Source organism: Physella acuta, unplaced genomic scaffold (assembly GCF_028476545.2).
Source record: "Physella acuta isolate Inbredline_101_S28 unplaced genomic scaffold, ASM2847654v3 ptg001394l, whole genome shotgun sequence".
Classification (NCBI taxonomy): domain Eukaryota; kingdom Metazoa; phylum Mollusca; class Gastropoda; family Physidae; genus Physella; species Physella acuta.
Window position 1 is genome coordinate 242,421 of NW_026732909.1, and position 19,223 is coordinate 261,643.

General features: G+C 38.7%; 3 protein-coding genes across 3 annotated transcripts; all 3 read right to left on the reverse strand.

Annotated features, from left to right (window-relative positions):
• Positions 1-3,280: 3,280 nt before the first annotated feature.
• LOC131927301 (cholinesterase 1-like) lies at positions 3,281-6,806 on the reverse strand. Its single transcript, XM_059283084.1, has 3 exons — positions 6,502-6,806; positions 4,215-5,870; positions 3,281-4,015 (listed from the first exon to the last, which is right to left on the reverse strand). Exons 2-3 carry the CDS (start codon positions 5,843-5,845, stop codon positions 3,706-3,708), a joined length of 1,941 nt encoding a protein of 646 aa, XP_059139067.1. The 5' UTR covers positions 5,846-5,870; positions 6,502-6,806; the 3' UTR covers positions 3,281-3,705.
• A 1,205-nt stretch (positions 6,807-8,011) lies between these two features.
• Positions 8,012-12,902, reverse strand: LOC131927300 (cholinesterase-like). The gene is made up of 3 exons (XM_059283083.1): positions 12,755-12,902; positions 8,936-10,577; positions 8,012-8,428 (listed from the first exon to the last, which is right to left on the reverse strand). Exons 2-3 carry the CDS (start codon positions 10,555-10,557, stop codon positions 8,086-8,088), a joined length of 1,965 nt encoding a protein of 654 aa, XP_059139066.1. The 5' UTR covers positions 10,558-10,577; positions 12,755-12,902; the 3' UTR covers positions 8,012-8,085.
• Positions 12,903-14,231: 1,329 nt separating this feature from the next.
• LOC131927299 (cholinesterase 1-like) lies at positions 14,232-17,392 on the reverse strand. The gene is made up of 3 exons (XM_059283082.1): positions 17,263-17,392; positions 15,290-16,921; positions 14,232-14,645 (listed from the first exon to the last, which is right to left on the reverse strand). Exons 2-3 carry the CDS (start codon positions 16,906-16,908, stop codon positions 14,354-14,356), a joined length of 1,911 nt encoding a protein of 636 aa, XP_059139065.1. The 5' UTR covers positions 16,909-16,921; positions 17,263-17,392; the 3' UTR covers positions 14,232-14,353.
• Positions 17,393-19,223: the final 1,831 nt, after the last annotated feature.

The following is a 19,223-nucleotide window of genomic DNA, read 5'->3' on the forward strand; positions in this document are numbered from 1 at the left end:
ATTGTACCGCGGATGGTTATGACAATGAACTTTGTTGACAATTATCGACTGGTTGAACTTGGTGCTCCGGTGTGGCGTACTATTCCGCCATGTCTTGCCTTCTGTGGATGGTGGTAGTTTATCATAAGAGTAAATGTGATGGTGTTGGGGGTTTAGGCTAAGGTGGTGATTTTGTTAGGGAGAGTTCAGGGGGAATTATCATGTTGACGAACAATGGAAGTCGTATACCACCTAACGGGAAAGTATCAAATACCATGTTTTCTAGGTAGATTATTATAATGCTAACACGAAGTTTGTTACAAAAACAACAGCAACATCAACGCTAGGATATATAAAAAAAATAAATGGTTGGGTATTTGGACTAAGAAAAAACGGATCCTATCCAATGTTTTAATTAAGCTTTCCTAATGAAACATTTAAAGAAAAAATGCCACTGTAATTCTGATAACAATGGTGAAAGTTTTGTTTACAATTTTAAGTTTTTACAATAGTATCTCCTTATATTTTTCTAATATCCACTTGGGATAATGATTGCGGAGAAGTTGTTCCGCATCTGGACTTTGACAGGAACTAGACAATGCATCTAGTTTGAATGTAGGGGCCTATCAGTATCTTTTATAATCACATTTTGTATACAGTTTGCGATTTCGAATAACTAACATTAATTATATACTTGAAGTGGCTTATTTATTTATGTATTTATTTTTATTTTCGGTGAAATTTATTTGCATATTTTTTTTATTGCCCTTAAGATTAGACTAAGTCCGATAAATATGAAGTGATAGTATCCCTTGTTCCTCGGTTGTCATTGCTTGTCTGCTCTTTGCTTTACAATCCTTCGGACGGGACCGTGTGTGTGGTCAAGTAGCGTAAAATTACGACGTAACTGAGTCAACTCAAATTCAATTAGTGCGTAGTTATTTGAGTCGTGGGTAAGCCATTAAAGGTGGCTGGGCGAAGTGCTAACCACGCATTCCCTACCTATACAGAAAAAAACAGATTAACTAATCATCTGCCGTATGCGAAGTGTCGGCTACACATTCCCTTCATAAAAAAGAAGAAACAGATGAACTACTCATCTGGACTGAAACATAACTTTACTTTTTTTATAACATAAATATTTTGGTTAGAAAAAAAAATAACAAACGATATATATATATATATATATATATATATATATATATATATATATATATATATATATATACAGAGCCGGCGTTAGGGGGTGGCGAACGGGGCGGTCGCCATAGGCCCCGCGCTTGAAGGGGCCCCGCGCTTCAGCAATGTCATTAATTGTTATCTGAATTAGTTCGTAAATTTAAAAAAAAATTGTTGCTGAATTCAATTGGGAAAAACTAAATGGTCGAATGCCGACGTTGTTGATTGTTATAACTGAGGCCACGGTTGATGTTGGTTAGTCCCACCTGAACTGGGACAGGCCGTAATTCGATACAAAAATAGTGTCACACCTCCCCTTTGTGTAGGGTACGGTCGCCTGGCATTTGACCTGAGCTGACTGGAGATGGCGGTCGAGAATTAGCCCACGACGTAAAGAGATACCCTATTGTATGCGGACCCATGAAGACGTCCTTTTAGTGAGCAGACGGGATGTCTGTAGTAGACAGTTAGTGACCTGATGAACTCTAGTCCAGATTTTCTTGTTGTAGATGTCGTATAATGTCGTATATGTACAGTGTTTCTTCCAGACTTTTTTCTCCGGGGGGGGGGGGGGCACTTGCAATTTTCGGGGGGGGGGGGGCGGTAGATTTTCTTCGGGGGGGGGGGGGGGGGGGCGGGCGGACACTGTTAAAAGTATATATCTTCTATATAAATTATATAAATTTCATTTCGTTTTCGGGGGGGGGGGGTGAGACCCCCCACCCCCACCCCCCCCACCCCCACCCCCCCCCCCCCCACCCCCACCCCCAAAGTGATGCCTGGAAGAAACTCTATATGTAGGCCGGTATAACAAAATTAACATTCAGTTGCGGGCAGAGGGGTGGGAGGAGGGCGACGAGGGGGGGGGGGGGGCGCCTTAGGATCTATATCAGACGGCATTAAACAGAGTGATTTATTATTATTTTTTAGAAGAAAGTTAAAACTGTTGTTATGTTGTGTCACCTTAAGGATTCACCCGTTCAATAATTAAGACAATAATGTTTTTGGTTTTAAAATATTGTATGAATTCTAAACAAATTTTGAAGTCTATACTGTTTTGATACATCAGGCCGAGTTCGCTGTATTGTAAACTTTATTTTCCTAATTATTCGGCACGTGATTAAATTGTGATTTGGTATGAATTACATAACTGTCAAAAGTGATTTAATATATTAGCAAAAGGAAAAAAACTACGAACATTGGGTTAATACATGGGAGAGATAAAAATCTGTTATTATAGTGGAAAGTTTGACATTAGCTTATAAACTCCAAAACATTTGTGTTATTATGTGTACATCACATTATATAGTAATGGAATATAATGGAAAGGCCCCGCGCGGATGGTTGGCCCTAGGCCCCGCGTATTACTAACGCCGGCTCTGTATATATATATATATATATATATATATATATATATATATATATATATATATATATATATATATATATATATATATATATATATGCGTGTTACTTGGTGGTAGTAAGGAAGAAGTCAGGCGACAAATTCTGTTCGTACTGGTCAAAGCGGCTTACAAAACATCTCAGTCTAGCCCTTACCGCCAGACTACCTTTCATCATATAAGAAGCTCTCCTGTATTCAACTCGGCAAGGTCAGATACCGTAAGCCTCCACACAACCACTGCATGACCTGGCCCACTTCACTACTGGGCGATATGCATGACAACCCACTTAATCCGGCGAAAAATGAATTCTATTAATCATAAAATATCCGTCGCCCCCCATGAAGCGTATTATAAATTGACCTTGCATGTACAAACTCTGTAAAATCAAACGTATACTCTACCAAATCGAACAAAGTTTAAAGTCTCTCTTAATCTTATTGACTTTAACAACCTTACAACAAAATGGTGTTATATATTTTTTTAAAAAGCATTCATAACTAAAACTACAACAAAGTTGATAAAAAGCTTTTTATTATGTTAACTCTTTCAAGTTAACTCATACAAACTCCATCCCAAAGTTACAAAACGCAATACAAACAGTTACGTTTTAACTGATTTATAAAATGAAAGGAAAATAAAAAACGAGTTATATAAAAGCATACTCCTTCCCTCCCCCTTACCCCCCTACCTTTCTCCCATCCCTCCCCACCCCCGCACCATACCCTATGACTAACACTGGGTTTAGCGTGGTAGTGACCGTGACACACTCAAGGTGAATACAAAAGACAGGTGGATATATTTTTTTATGGCCCAGCTGACCAACCATAAATCCTGGCCTTTCCTACCTGTTTGTTATTATACTCATATTTAGCTATACAATAAAACTATTTTTTAAAATCGTTACAATACGTTTTTAAATGCACTAAAAATAAGTTTTTAAAAAAGCAAAATTTTTTTCTCAAGTAAATGTATTATTCGAAGTGATTTGGAAGGACAAATGGTTTTTTTAAAATAAGGAATCGAAAAAAGAAAATAATCGATTCAGTTTGTTTTTATTTGTTTTTCAATTGTCTTCTGACATAAAGGTTTTTATTCAGTGAAGTAAGGCTTGTGAGACGAGCAGTGAGTTTATCTTTTAAATTCACCACAACGTCACCTTCATACACAGAGAAATCATTAGTAAATGAAAGGCGAATGAAAGATTTGATTCATGTCTTTTTCCTGCATTTTTGTGAGCTTCACATTGCAGTTGCGAATCTTTCACATCCGCCTCGTACATGTTCTTGAAATGCACTCGTAATGCTGGCATAAGCTTTTCCCAGAAATGGCGGCTGTCCGCTACGTCGTAGTGTTTCAATGTTGACGTGGACGAGATTTCCAGAAACGTCTGGTTTGTGAGGTTGTACTGTTCCCATGTCGGGGGTCTTGTGGCTTTTGGTGAGTTTGGATTGCTGCATCGAAACAATGTTAAAAAATATCACACACATACAACTACACACATACATATATAAATATATATATACAATTATATATATATACATATATATATATATATATATATATATATATATATATATATATATATATAATATTTGTAGGACTGTTTGTATGGGTAGTGTTGGCTGGATGCTTTTTATATATTCAACTTACCCGCTTTTAATGAAATTTGAGAAATATGTCATCATAGCAAGAGAAATATCCACGCTTTCGGATTCGTTGACCCATCCAAAGACGTAGGGTATATCTGCAGTGTGTTCTGTCCCTTCAAACCAGCTTAAGGCGGTTTCCTTAAACCCCTTATTGGTTGATGGTAATCTAAACTTGTACATGTAGGTGCTTCCGATTGGTTTTCCTTCTTGTGATAAAGTGTGTCTCAAAGCCGTACCAATAGTTGGTAGTGCGAAGAACACTTCGGTGAGCAGTTTCACTGCCCTGTTGCTCATCGACACCAAATCTTCAGGTGTTTGCCAATCTATGTATCGATCAATTACGACATCGATTAACGGATCGTACTGATTAATATCTTCGTTGAACTTGTCAGCTAACGCAACAAAAATGATCCATCGTAGTTTCTTCACGTCGATTAAAGAGTTCATAGCCTCGCTTCTTGTTGTGTCGTTAGTGATTTTATCATTTAGCAGAATCGTCCACAGCCTGTAGAAAACTTCACCGTCTTCTGCGACATAGCCGATGAGGAGATCTTTGTTTGGGAATGTTAAATCTGGGATGGTAGTATTTGAGATGCCCGATGGTTGCGCCAAGAACGAGTACATTGCCTTGTTTACAAACTTCCCGTCTAGGGTAGGTTGGAATGGTACCCCGGATGTTATAATACTCGGGACCAGAGTCTGCGCCATTGTGTACGCGTCAGCCTTCATTAAGCAAGTCTTTATACCATCGCTGTGTTTTGATGCACTGTCTATGTTACAGCCTAGCGTGTTGGAAAAATTCAAGGCGATTTCATAACCAGTGGTGCTCACACTCTGTCTGGACATTGGTGTGCCGCTCTGTGCAATGACTCTTTGAAACAAATCTCGGTTGGGTGCGAACAAAGACTGGTATATCGCGCTTTGACTCCCGGCAGACTGCCCGCCCACTGTGATCCGACTAGGGTCGCCCCCAAACAAGTGGATGTTCCCGTGGATCCATTTAATCGCCTCATGCTGATCCCAGAGTCCCAAGTTCCCTGGCAGGACATCGTCATCTGTTGTTAGAAAACCAAGGGGACCTAACCGGTAGTTGAAATTAACGACGATGATTTCGCCTAGCCCGGCTAGATTTGAAGGGATGTAACAGTTTCCGTTACCCCGGAAAAATGCTCCACCGTGAATAAACACGTAAACTGGGTACTTCCCAGAAATTCTCGACTCCAAATCTGTATTTATATTAGCTACATCCCCTTGTTTCAATGGTACGTATATATTTAGGTAGAGGCAATCCTCAGACATGTTCCAACCTCGCTGACAATCGTTTGTTGGGTCGACTTTCTGGTAACAGATGCTCTTAAACTGAGTCGCATCAATCGTCGTGTTGTCTTCATTCACCCAAGGCTCTGGCTTGGCAAAACGTCTCCCCTCCACGGGGGGTTGAGCGTAAGGAATACCAAGAAATTTGGCCAGCAGAAACGTTGTGTGATTGAATTCGCTAGTGTAGACCAACCCTTTATACTGAACATCCGTGCCATTTTCTTTTAAACTGAATATTTCTCTTTCCTCTTCAGCCGCGTGACAACACGCTAAGATTGCAAGTGTGAAAAGGGTCAATAATCCAGTGCTTGACATTCTCTAGATGACGGTTTTATCAAATCTGATAGAGAGAAATGACAGCGTATTGTCGATAACTGACTAAATAAACTAACAATACATGCACAAAAACTTGCGTATAAAAGGACACTACTTTTTTTTTTTTAAAAGTAAATTGAAATTACACTTTTGATATTGTGGATTGTGCGGTGTAGACAGAGGAAAAATAAAATCGTGCGTCTATTAGTAAAAGGACACCTGCAGCCTAAGTCAGTATATATTGTTTTATTTAAAGTTTATATTTCAAGGACAATCTGGCACGCAGATAAGAGATAAACTCATTTCTTTTTTTTTTTTCTTTCATAAAAAGTACCAACAATTGAAAGTACACAGATTGTGAATCAGGCTGTCTAGCTAGCGAGGAAAAAGAAAGATACTCGTATAATAATACAAATAACAATAGCATAGTATTTTTCAACACTAAAATGTATAAAATCCTAATAACTAAAGAGGCAATATAATCACAGCTTTCTTATCGCCATTTAAATATACGACAATTACCATAAATACGCAACGTTGATGACTACATAGAATTTACCTTTATTTTATGAGTATTTTAGTCAATCAGCCACGCTTTCTTCCTGTCTTACAGTAATAAATAGTTACACGATTTATGATATACAGGTAGAATTTACCTTTATGTGCTTCCTGTTACGTGATTAGCTGGTACAGGTAAATACCTCAAGACCTGTCCACACCTATCGTGTACAAATTGCAACCTTTTCCACACAGAGCAACTGGCTTTTGGACAGATGATTTTTTTCAAGAGCCCAACCTCTGGACTAAACACAGGAAACTTCTGGCTTCTTGGCGCAATCTTGAAGGCTACGATATACCTGGACCCGACATTTTCTTGTTATCCGTTATCTTCCCAACATCGACCTCCACAGTTGGGCGGGGAAAACCCACACTTCACTGTTTGTTAGGCTACTGGTGTTTAACTATTTCAAACAAACTCTATTTTTTTCAAATGAAACTATCTTTTTTTTTAATGCGCCAAAAAGTGATAGGCCTACTTACTTCTAGAACTGCAATTCCGTAAACTTTCATGCAGACCTATAATTAATTATTACGTAAATAACGAAAAAAAAAGATTTAAAAAAAACAAAGAACACAAAAAAGAGACTCTGTTTATTAAAAAAATACTTTTATTTATTTACAGTTTGTGGATTGTTATGAGATCTTGTCCAGATAAGCCCTGCCATTGATGCAAAAAGTGTACGGGCAAAGAGTTAAGCCCTCCCCCCCCCCCCCCCCAACACACACACACACACACACTTTTTGCCAGCTACAATGTAATGCACGTACGCAACTTTGACCAATTTTTGATGTCTAGACATTTGAATATTTAAACGTACGTCATAAACGTAACTCCTTATCCGCCTCTAGGGTTAGGGTTAAAAACTAAAAGATTTCATTACATGTCCTCTTTTTTATCATACTTTTTGGGTGGCGGGGGTTAACATTTTTGTCGGGGCGTATCTGGACAAGATCCTTGTTATGATCTGACACTGGAAAAAGTTGCAAATAAATATGGCTGTTATGTATATTCACAGCAAGAAAGTGAACCGGGTGGGTCGTTGGACTTGAATGGAATGTCTTATTGTATTATTAAAATGATAAAATCTACATAATTAAAAAGTGAACTTGTTAGACACGTTCGATTTCAAAGTAACAGAGTGACGACATAACCTGCGGAAATCCCTGGAGGGGGTAGTCAATAAACAGATCTTTAAGATTTTGTTGAGTTTGTATTGTAGTGTCAGCATTTGGCGAATTTGATTCAATTAAATGTATAGGGCGTACATTATGTGTTTAGAAAAAACAAAAGTGAAGTGGTTAGGGGGGGGATGTAACATCTAATACTGCACACGATGTGTTTTATTGTTCCCTCAGGACAGCCTCAAGTTTGTAATTAATTATCCCAGGACTACATAAGAAATATCGTGTACTTACTAATTACCAGTGTTTCTTCCAGAATTTTTTTCTCTGGGGGGGGGGGGGGGGGGGGGCACTTGATATTTTCGGGGGGACGGGGGGGGGGGGGACGGTCTACATTTTCCGGGTTTACAATATAATTCCATCTCGTTCGTGGGGGGGGGGGGCTGTAGACTTTCTTCGGGGGGGGGGGTGCCTCTGGAAAAACCTTGCTAATTACACTTACACGGCTGGTTTCTGAGTAGAATTTGTGTTGGAAGACACTGTGATAATGACAACATTTACAATACATTCCTAACCCATACAAGCGCCAAGCTTAGGGCCAGTACGTATTTGGCTGGTTGTACCGCTCCCCCCGTGTCCAGCCCGGCCATATCAATTGTAGTTCCCGCCGTATCAGTTGTTGTAGTTATACAGAATGTTGGCGTGGCTGTGGTGAAGCTGTTGAAGCTGTCCTTGAGCTGTGGGATGAAGCTGTACCAAAAATGTTTCTCCTTTGCTGCCGGGAAGCTGCTGGGTTTGGTGCCGTATGGTATCTCCATGTATGATTGGCCGGCGCTCGTGAACTCTGGCCAGGTACTCGTAGTTGAGGCAGAGCTGTTGAGATTTGCCAGATTGGGGTTTCTGTTTAAAAAAAGAATACTTTGTTATATATTCATAATTGTGAAAAAAAGTGCATATAAGCCAACCAAAACGCATTAACTTTCTACCCCGAATGTGTCCTATTTCCACGATCATGGATAATGTCACCGAGTTAAAGGGGTTTAATACAGTAAATCTTTCGTCGTAAATTTTGACGATCAATAATGAGTTACCTCCCGTAAGTAGTTAGATTGTTTTGTTTGGTTTTTGTTATTTATTTTTTTTACAACAAAACAAGTAAAAAAAAGAAACAAGTAGTAATTTAATTGTCATTGTCAAGCATGATGATGTATATTGATGACGTTTTTTGTGTTTTGATCGTTTTTGTTACGAAATGAATGGGTTGTTTTTTTCTGTCCTTTTCGCTGTTATTGTATATGTTCAAGATTAGTTTTATGGATAGTCTACCAATTTAGCCAAACATATAGCTATGATTACTTTAAGCCGTCGCATCAACATCTACCAATATAACAATGGACTTTGTCTTACCCTGTTTTGACGAAGTTGGACCAGTACGTCATCATTGTCCTGGCTATGGCCACGTCGGCGGCTGTGCTTTTAAATGTGCCGAACAGGTACGGGATCTCGGCCGAGTGCTGGGTCCCCTCGAACCACGAGATCCACTTCGTCTTGAAATCAACGCTGGTCGTCGGGAGGGTGAACCTGTAAACATACGCGGAGCCGCCATTGTTGTCTTGATTGGCCTCATGGCTGAGGGCGGTGTACACGACAGGTATGGAGAAGAAGGCGTCAGTGAGCATCTGCAACGCTCGGTTACTCATCAAGGCCAAATCAGACGCGTTCCCCCAGTCTAGATATCTATCAAGTATGGCGTTGACGACTATATCCGGTACGCTGTCTTCGTTGTTTTGTAAGAAATACTCCGCGGCGAGTTTTTTAAAATCGCTTTGGCTCATTGTCGTTTTAAACGCCAGATACGCGATTGTCAAGTTTTTGAACTGCGCTGACAAAAGCCCCGCTCGTAGCCTGTATACGACTTCACCGTCCTGGCCGTTGCTTCCTATTAGAAGATCTCTTTTCCCGAAAGATGCGTACCCGCTAGGCGTGGATGTGGAGTTCAGCGCCATGACGGTGTACGGATCCACGGGTATCATGTCCCCGTCTAGGGCTGGTTGTATGGGCAGGCTCATGGGTACAACACTGACAGGCACAGCTTCGCTGATCATCTGCGCGCTAGCGTTCAACAAACAGGATCGAATCTCCTCGCTGCTGTACTCGTCCATTATCTGACAGTTCAGCCCCTGAGCCAATTTCAGCGCTGTGTAGTACCCAACCGTGCTGACACTTTTAGGTGCCGCGGGGGTGCCACTTTGAGCAATAACCCTCTGGAAAAGGTTATCATTACCCGGGTACAGATCTTGAAATATTGAGCTGTAGCTCCCCGCAGACTGCCCGCCTATGGTGACCCTGTTCGGATCCCCACCGAACGCTTGTATATTTTTATTGACCCACTTGATAGCCTCGTGTTGGTCCCAGAGACCGAGGTTCCCAGGAATAACGCCGTTTTCCGTAGTGAGGAACCCTAAAGCTCCTAACCGGTAGTTGATAGTGACAACAATAATCTCACCGAGTGTTGCCATGGGCGAAGGGTCGACACAATTTCCGCTTCCGGCTGTAAACCCGCCTCCATGAATCCACACGAACACAGCGTAGCGCCCTGTACCGGCGGGCAAGGTTAGACTTCCGTTATCTTTAACTTGCGCACTTACATCAAGAGTGGGGACGGGGAGAAAAATATTCAGGAAAAGACAATCCTCACTCATGACCATGTTTTTCTGACAGCTATCTGATGGGTCCGCTTTCTGGAAACAAATATTTTTATACGATGTCGCCATGTAGGTCTCGTTCTGCAAGACCATAGGCTCGGGCTTGGCAAACCTTTTAGCCCCAACAGGGGGCTGGGCGTAAGGGATGCCTAAAAACTTGGCTACCGAACAATTTTGGCCGTCAAAGTTGGCAACAGAAACCTGTCCAATGAACTCCGTCTCTGTGTCGATGGATTTGGTTGTTTTGATGAAGGTTTGTCCCTGGCTTACACTTGGGTACAGCAGCAACACCAGCAGTGATGTGGTAACACATAAACTCGCCATTGTAGGTGTCTGGTCGGAATCTGTAAATAGAGATGTGCTTTTATTTAACATGTCTCTATTTAACACAGACTGTTAAAAAGAGACAAATTAAATAGAGACATGTTAAATAGGGACATGTTAAATAGAGACAAATTAAATAGAGACATGTTAAATAGGGACATGTTAAATAGAGACATGTTAAATAGGGACATGTTAAATAGAGACATGTTACATTGTGTTTGTTATTTAAAGCATCGTTGTATGGACACACATAAAACTACTGTTATGCTGTGGTTATTATCTATGGTATCATTGGACACACACATCTCCATAAAAGCACATGTTACATTAAGATTTGTATCTAACACATCGTTGTATGGACACACATCCATAGAAACACACTTTATATTATAGCATTAATCTAATTCATCAATGGACACACACACATACATGAAAACATCTGTTACATACGACTGTCATCATTAGACATACACACGTCCTCAAAAATACAAAACTGGTGCTGTTGTGAAAAGGTTGATTGGAATATATGTTAATAATGTATTCCTGTAGTCTTAAAAAGTTTATAATCTAATTCTATATAACAAAAATAAAAGTATAGTTAGTAAATTATAAAATGACAAAACAATAAAGGTATAGCGTAAGCTGGAGCTACATAACTAATAGTAGCATCATTGTGTGGCTATTTATCGTTCCTGCTGAATCTTTAACATGGTAAATTAAGTTACCAGAAATAGTCCCGTACTGTTAAAATGTATTGTACCGAGTAATGTTAAGTCGATTTTATCACATAAATTTTATATGACCTTGCACAGGTAATCATGTGAGCTGACATCTACCACTCGACCACTACATTCTATCTTTAATGTAAACATTAACTGTATAAATGTATTTTTATAACAACATATTTCATAGGACAATTGTAGAGATTACTTGTTAAGAAATTAAAAGAGTAATAATACAAATATTTATTTTAAAAATATACTTGAGATCGCATGACCGTGTTTTTTGCCTTACATTACACGCTAGAATGAACATCCGTAATAGCGTTAGTTCAGGTAGTTTCAAATAACACCGCGGTGGTATTTCCTAGTTCATTGTTTGTGTGTGTAGAGTAGTAATCTTTTTACCATCAAGAGGTAGTCATGTGTAGATATCCGTCATTTAGTTAAAAAAGTATATCTTTAGGCCGAATAAAACGTCGTAGAAATAGTTACTGATATATATATATATATATATATATATATATATATATATATATATATATATATATATATATATATATATATATATATATTATATACTCTTTAGACATAGACATATAAGTAGATATTTTAAGCTTCTTTTCAGACTAAATAAATTGGTGCCGATATATTTACTTTATATAGGCTATATATAAAGAACTTCTTTCATAAGAAAGAACTTACATATAAGCACATATACACATACATACCCACGCACGACTGCACATACACATATTTGATTATATATATATATATATATATATATATGTATATATATATATATATATATATGCATGTTATATATGTTATATATAGAAATAAGTACGCTTATATAATAACATGTAAATCATCATCATCTTTTCACGTTCGTGCCCAAGATACTTGGGGCAGTTGAAGTAGAGTTCATCTGTTTCAATGTCCTCGGGATACAGGAGGATAATGTGGTCAGCATTATGCCCAGCCGCTTCAGTTTCCCTAACGTGAGTCGGGTACCCATCAGGGCTAGATGGACTCAGGGTCGTTTTACGGACTCGACCCCGGGATCCGAACTCGAGACTTTTGAGTTAGTAGTAAGCTCTACTATTCGACCACATCGTCCCCTGACATGTAAATACACATATTTACTGATGTGACATGTAAATACATATATTTACTGATGTGACATGTAAATACACATATTTAATGATGTGACATGTAAATAAACATTTTTAATCATGTTATATGTAAATACACATATTCAAACATGTTACATTTAAATACACATATTTAATCATGTGATATGTAAATACACATATTTAATAATGTGATATGTAAATACACATATTTAATCATGGGATATATAAATACACATATTTAATCATGTGATATGTAAATACACATATTTAATCATCAAGTTAGTTTAAAATGTGATCACCTTGTTAACCTATATCGAAGTTATAAAACTGTGAAACACTTACCTCACTACAAAACTTTTTTCCTACACCCCAGTCGCCAGCTAACCCGATTTGTTGCACTGCTAATGGTCGATCCCACAACTTGAAAAGACTTTACCTAGGTACACTGAGGCCTGCTTACACGTCCGTGACCGTCGCTGTAAGAAGACTCTGTGACGAAACAGGTCGAGTTATGCGACATAGAGGTTGGCCCGTCTATGTACTGATTCAAAGCCTAACTTGTATTAGGCTTCATTGAAATCGTTTTCTTTCAAGACGTGTTTGGTTCTTTCTTATTAAATCTTAAAATTGTATTAGGGTTTTTAAAAATAGTTTGTATATAGAATTTGTTTGGAACTCTCTCATTAATCGTTAGAACCTGTTTTGTGATTTTAAAAATCTATATATATAATTCTCTTCTGGGAGCCGTTAGAAAACAAGCTGCAAGCGCGCCTTACAGTCCCCTCTCTTCCTCTCTATCGCTACATATCCCACCCCCCACCCACTCACATGGGCTGGTGAGCTGTGGTTCACGCTGTTTACATGTTACAATCATAGAGATGGGTTTGGTGACGGCTATTAGGGGCAGATAATTTAGTTTGAAACGATTTTAAACTTAGAGGAGGTAACTAAGAGGAGGCTGCTTTCACGTGGGGGGGGGGGGGGGGGGAAGGGGGGTTTAGTGTTTTAAGCAAATATTTTTAGTGGCAGCATTGGTACTGTCGAATTCACAAATTATAAATTACTGAAAAGTAGAAAAAAAAACCTAAATAGCGGCGTATGATACGCAGCGGGTCGGCTCGTAGTGTATATTTAGAAATAGGTGGGTGTTATTTTTCATTCAGCGTCAGTAAAGTCTAATTTTATTCTTTGAACTGAAAATAAATTTATCCTGTTGTTTCTTTAATCCCTGTAATTGTGCTTGCAATAACCGTCATTTCTGAAGGGTAACTTTACCTTTAAAAACATCCCAACAATATTAACCAGAAAAGTTTTAAATAAATAAATAGTCTTTGTTAACCTGTTAGTATGCCAAATGAACTTAATTAAATAAAACAACTAACTCATGATCAACGTCGACTTGTAATTTATTTATGAAAATGCATATGAGAGCCCTCCATAAATGACGTCACGTTTTCATTAGACGATTGTTACGCCCCCCCCCCCCCCTTTTTTTCATGTTCGTCACAAAAAGCTAGTAGAATCCCCCCCCCCCCACCCCTCTCCTAAAATGAGAGGTTACACGCATAGTTTACAACATTTCCCTGAGAATTGCAATTCCTGTTTTTGTTTTTTTATTTCGATTTCTTTCTAAAATATCTACTGAGCCTGATCAAAGATTGACTACATTAATTAATTTCTCCTTTTTTTTTTTAAACGCGAAATAAGGTCTAAATTTTAGCTTCTAACATTACTTTTTAAAACTGCAAAAAGTGTGTCTTCCCACTTTTTGAACCCGACCTCTCGTCACACAATGTCATAAACTCCCAACCCCCCCCCCCTTCCCTCCCCCGCCCCACACACACACACTACCACACCTCACAGGCGTGTGACGTCGTTTATGAATGACCCCTACCAACAAACTGCCGTATAACAAAACATAACAAGAAGATAAAAGCATCCTTAGACAACCGCAAGGGACAGCAGCGAGAGAAGAAAAAAGACACTGATCGCGGAGTGACTTCCCCTGTTGCTACGACACGTTATTGGGCTAGGTTTCACAAGGCTGTCCTGGTTCACCAGCAGTTGTTTCAAGCTGGGGACCACGTCTTGCCACAGGTGGCGGGTCTCAGCTCCAAAGTTTGCCCTCATTGCTGGATCATTGGTCAGGTACAGGTACTTCTGGTCTGCGACTGTGAACTGGTTCCATTCAGCAAAAGTGGCGGGCGTTTTGTCTGGGTTTGAGTTTGGGTTTCTGTAAAAAAAGATGTGATTTTTTAAAATTAATTTCAAATATAACAAGATTTTCAAATGTTATTAATTTTATTCAAAGCCCTTATTTATTATTTTAATCGATTAGCTAAAAATAACATTTTTTTTATTTGCAAAAAAATGTGTATATTTTAAACAAGTATTTTAAGATTCCTACTCACAATAAAGGCCTATAAATATATATATATATATATACAGGCCTATATATAAATATATATATATATATATATATATATATATATATATATATATATATATATATATATATATATATATATATATATATATATATATATATATATATATATGGTAAACATCAAGTAAAGTCAAGTTTCTGTTTAGACATAACGATCCATTGGGAAGATTAAATAGAGTTCATGTTTCTTGAACTCGACATATGAAGGGATGGTGTGGTCAGCATTATGCCCAGCCGCCTTAACTTTCCCTAACGTGAGTCAGGTACTCATTCGAGCTGGGTGGAATCAGGGACGTTCTACTGACTTGGACCCGAATTCGAACTTTCGGGTTAGCAGTCTAGCGCGCTATCGCTAGGTCACACCGTCCCTCAAATATTGGTAAATATTACATAGACCTAATCTTTCATGACATAATGTTTAATCGTCTTACCCTGTTTTGATGAAATTTGACCAGTATGTCATAAAGGCCTTAGACAACTTCACACCATCGGAATTGTTGCCAACGTTACCCATAGTATACGGAATTTCAGAAGCGTGCTCCGTTCCCTCCACCCACCAGATCGTATTTCTACTCGACAAACTTTTGGGGATCACAAACTTGTACACGTACGTCTTCCCAGCCGCCGACACTACGTCACGCCTACGTCTTGATGTTGTCTTGTTGTGCGCATGTCCAATAGCCGTGTCACGCACGGGTAAAACGAAGAAAACGTCCGTCAACATTTCCACAGCTTTGTTGCTCACCACCGTCAAATTGTCCGCGTCTCCCCAGTCCGTGTACCTCTCTACAACAGCGTCGATGATTCTTTTGTATTTATTTATGTCTTCGTTTAAGTTGTCAGATAAGTAATCGTAAACAAGTTCTCTAAACCTTTCTTTCGGCATAGGAGTTGTGAAGGCAGTTGCAGCAGAGATATTGAACAAAAGAACCCAAAGTCTGTAAGCCACCTCACCGTCTTGAGCGTCTACGCCGATGAGGATGTCTTTGTTGGAGAAATGCGCAGGTATGGCGTCAGGGTTAGAGTTACTAGAGAAGATTAAACTCGGGTCATTAGCGATGAATGCTCCGCCTAAGCTAGGTTCGAACGGCAATGTTGACGGCGCTAAAACATGTGGTGAAACTTCAGCAAGTCTAGAAGCGTTGACTCCCAGAAGACATTGTTTGATCTTGGAACTCTGGTTCGGCCCGTCTACATCACATCCCAACAACTTGGCCACGTGTAGACTGGTGTTGTAGGCCACCCTGCTCACACTGTTCTTGGCCGCCGGGGTACCGCTTTGAGCAATCACCCTCTGGAAGAGTCCTCCATTGCCGGGGTACAGCGCTTGTAAGATAGAACTGTAGCTACCAGCGGACTGGCCGCCCACGGTGATACGTCCCGGATCGCCACCGAACGCCGAGATATGCTCGCTCACCCACTTGATAGCCTCGTGTTGATCCCACAATCCCAGGTTTCCTGGTATGACGTCATCATCCGTTGACAGAAACCCAAACGCGCCGAGTCTGTAATTGATCGTCACGACAATGATGTTTCCAAACCCGGAGAAGATTCCCATATCGTAGCAGTTGCCGTTTCCTTCAAAATAAGCCCCGCCGTGAATGTAAATATAAACTGCCAGATTCTCTGTTTTATTGTTTGATAAAGTAATGTTGGCATTTGAATTATCTGCATTATTGTTTACTTTTAAAGGCACGTAGATATTCAGATACAGGCAATCTTCAGATTGTGTGAAGCCAGTTCGACATTTGTCCGCATCATCCGGTTTTTGAAAGCAGATATTTTTAAAGTTGAGTGCGTCATATGTCTCATTCTTCAGCTCCAATGTCTGAGGTTTTGAGAACCTCTGGTCTCCACTAAGGGGTTTAGCAAAAGGTATCCCGCGAAATACGGCCACGTGGTACTGAACTTTGTCAAACGCTGCAATAGTTGACTGGCCAATAAATTCTGTTGGAGTTTGGTTAGACGTTTCACTTTTCACATACTGTTGGCCTTGGTTTGGGTGAATGCAATGGAAGAGGAAAACAACCAGTGCCAGAATACGAGCCATCGTTGGAACTTGCCTGACAATTGAGAAATAAATGCAACTTATAGTAATATATTTGTATTCTTTAATAGATCTTACAACAACTTCGCACGTACAAACATGCACACACACACATATATGTACGTATTTTATATTATATTATATATATGTATAAATAAATATACATATATATTTATATGCATGCACATAATATATAGTCTTATTTATATAATACAATACATATGTATGCATATATATAGGCCTATTATATATATATATATATATATATATATATATATATATATATATATATATATATATATATATATATATATATATGTATATATATATATATATGCAAGTCTTAAAACTACTTACTGCTTTGTTCCCACAAGACACTATGAGCTTGGTTAGATAACGTTTTAGTAATATGGCACGTTGAAAACTGCGGCCTCCTTATATAATAGCTGTTGTAAGGGGCAGATAGGGCACTTTGAGTGGGGACAATCTACATAGAGAGGTAACCGAATTCTATAGCATAATGCAAGACTATGATCAAGTCGAGGAAAAAAAATTATGTTTGACAAATAAAGTCGTAGATAGTGCAAAACAAACACACAAGGGGTTCATGATCACATAGGCGTCGCGAGGGGGTGAGGGGGGGGGGTGCGGACCGCACAGTGTAACACTATTTAGAGGGGAGACATCAAGATAAAAACATTTGCAAATTTATAGAAGAAAATTTCTTTTGCCAGTTCAATTAATGATTAATTAAAGTTAAATAAACGTTTTAGTATAAATGGACGATTACGACGGACTGGTGAGGGGCAGTGTTTCTTCCAGACTTTTATCTCCGGGAGGCACTTGAAATTTTCGGGGGGAGGGGGGGCGGTAGACTTTCTTCGGGGGGCGGACACTGTTAAAAGTATATATTTTTTATATAAATTATATAAATTTCATTTCGTTCGGGGGGGGGGGGCGGTAAAAAAATTTCGGGGGGGGGGGGGGGGGCAATAGATGCCTGGAAGAAACTCTGGTGAGGGGAGACACCAAATGAAATATTTACAGAGGGGATAAAGTTTTTTTTTCACATTTCTTATCACTAAGTATTGGCTTTCACTGATTTGCTTCATTCTAATTAATATTTTTTACTTAGTACATTCAAAACTTTTTTTTCTAATTTTCATTTAAAATTGTATGTTTCAAAAATTAAATTTTAATGTATTGATTTTTGGTAAATAAATAAGCTTTACAAAAAAAACTTGTCGAAAGGAAAATAAATTATAGAAATCACAAGAAAGACATCAAAATACAACTGGTCGACTTACCAAATTGACAAATTTACACGTCTTTCGTCTTGGTTTTGTTTTTGTTTTTTGTTTTTTTTTTCAATGGAGTAGGCTGAATTGGTAATAATTCAAGTACAAACTTAGTATACCCTAAAATGCTAGAAAGATTTAAGCAGATACAAATGTTGAAAATATCTCTTTGGGGAGTGACACCATGAGTGTCCGCAACGGCTGACACCCTACCTAGCGACGCCACTGCATGTAGATACAGTCATAACACATTTACTTACATGTGTATCAGTGGCGTAGCGAGGTCGGGTGTCACCCGTTGCGGCACTTAATGGTGTCACCCCCCCCCCCCCATGAGGCGTAGCGACTCTTCAACTATCGAAAACCTTCACATGGGTTAATGTTTTGTGTCCTCGACCTTTATATATGGATTGAAAAGGAATAATCGTTGTGTAATAATGATGAGAGACAGGTGTCACGAATATTTTACCACAATGCCTTTGTTAGATTTAGAACAGTTTGAAAAAAAAAGGTGAAGTTTGAACGAACATTCTGAATCTGGGGAAGTGAAATTGCAAAAAAAAAAAAAAAAAAAAAAAAAAAAAAAAAAAAAAAAAAAAAAAAAAACTATACTTACGGAAACTTGTATCGAATCGAAATGCCAAAATATAGTCTTGGTATAGAAGTTAAGCCGGGTAATTGTCTACTACGGTGTTGATTGTTGCCAGATACAGCCTTTAACAGACAGTAAATCCGTGGAGTGAAAAGCCTTCTATTGCATCTTGTTTTTTGTAACACAACAGTCAGTATTTCTTTCATGGAGGACGATAGAATTAGTGAATAAAGAACCTTTTTTTAAATAGTTTTTTTTTTTGTATTCACCAACTTGAAGTGGTAATTTAAAAAAAAAATGTTGTTGTTGTCTTTTTAAGTTATGCTTGACTCTTGGCTTATTAAGTAGAGTTATTTTCGTTTTGCCAAATTACTTGTAAGCTAAATTATTCCGAGTACGTGTATTAACATTTAGGTCAAGTGGTCATC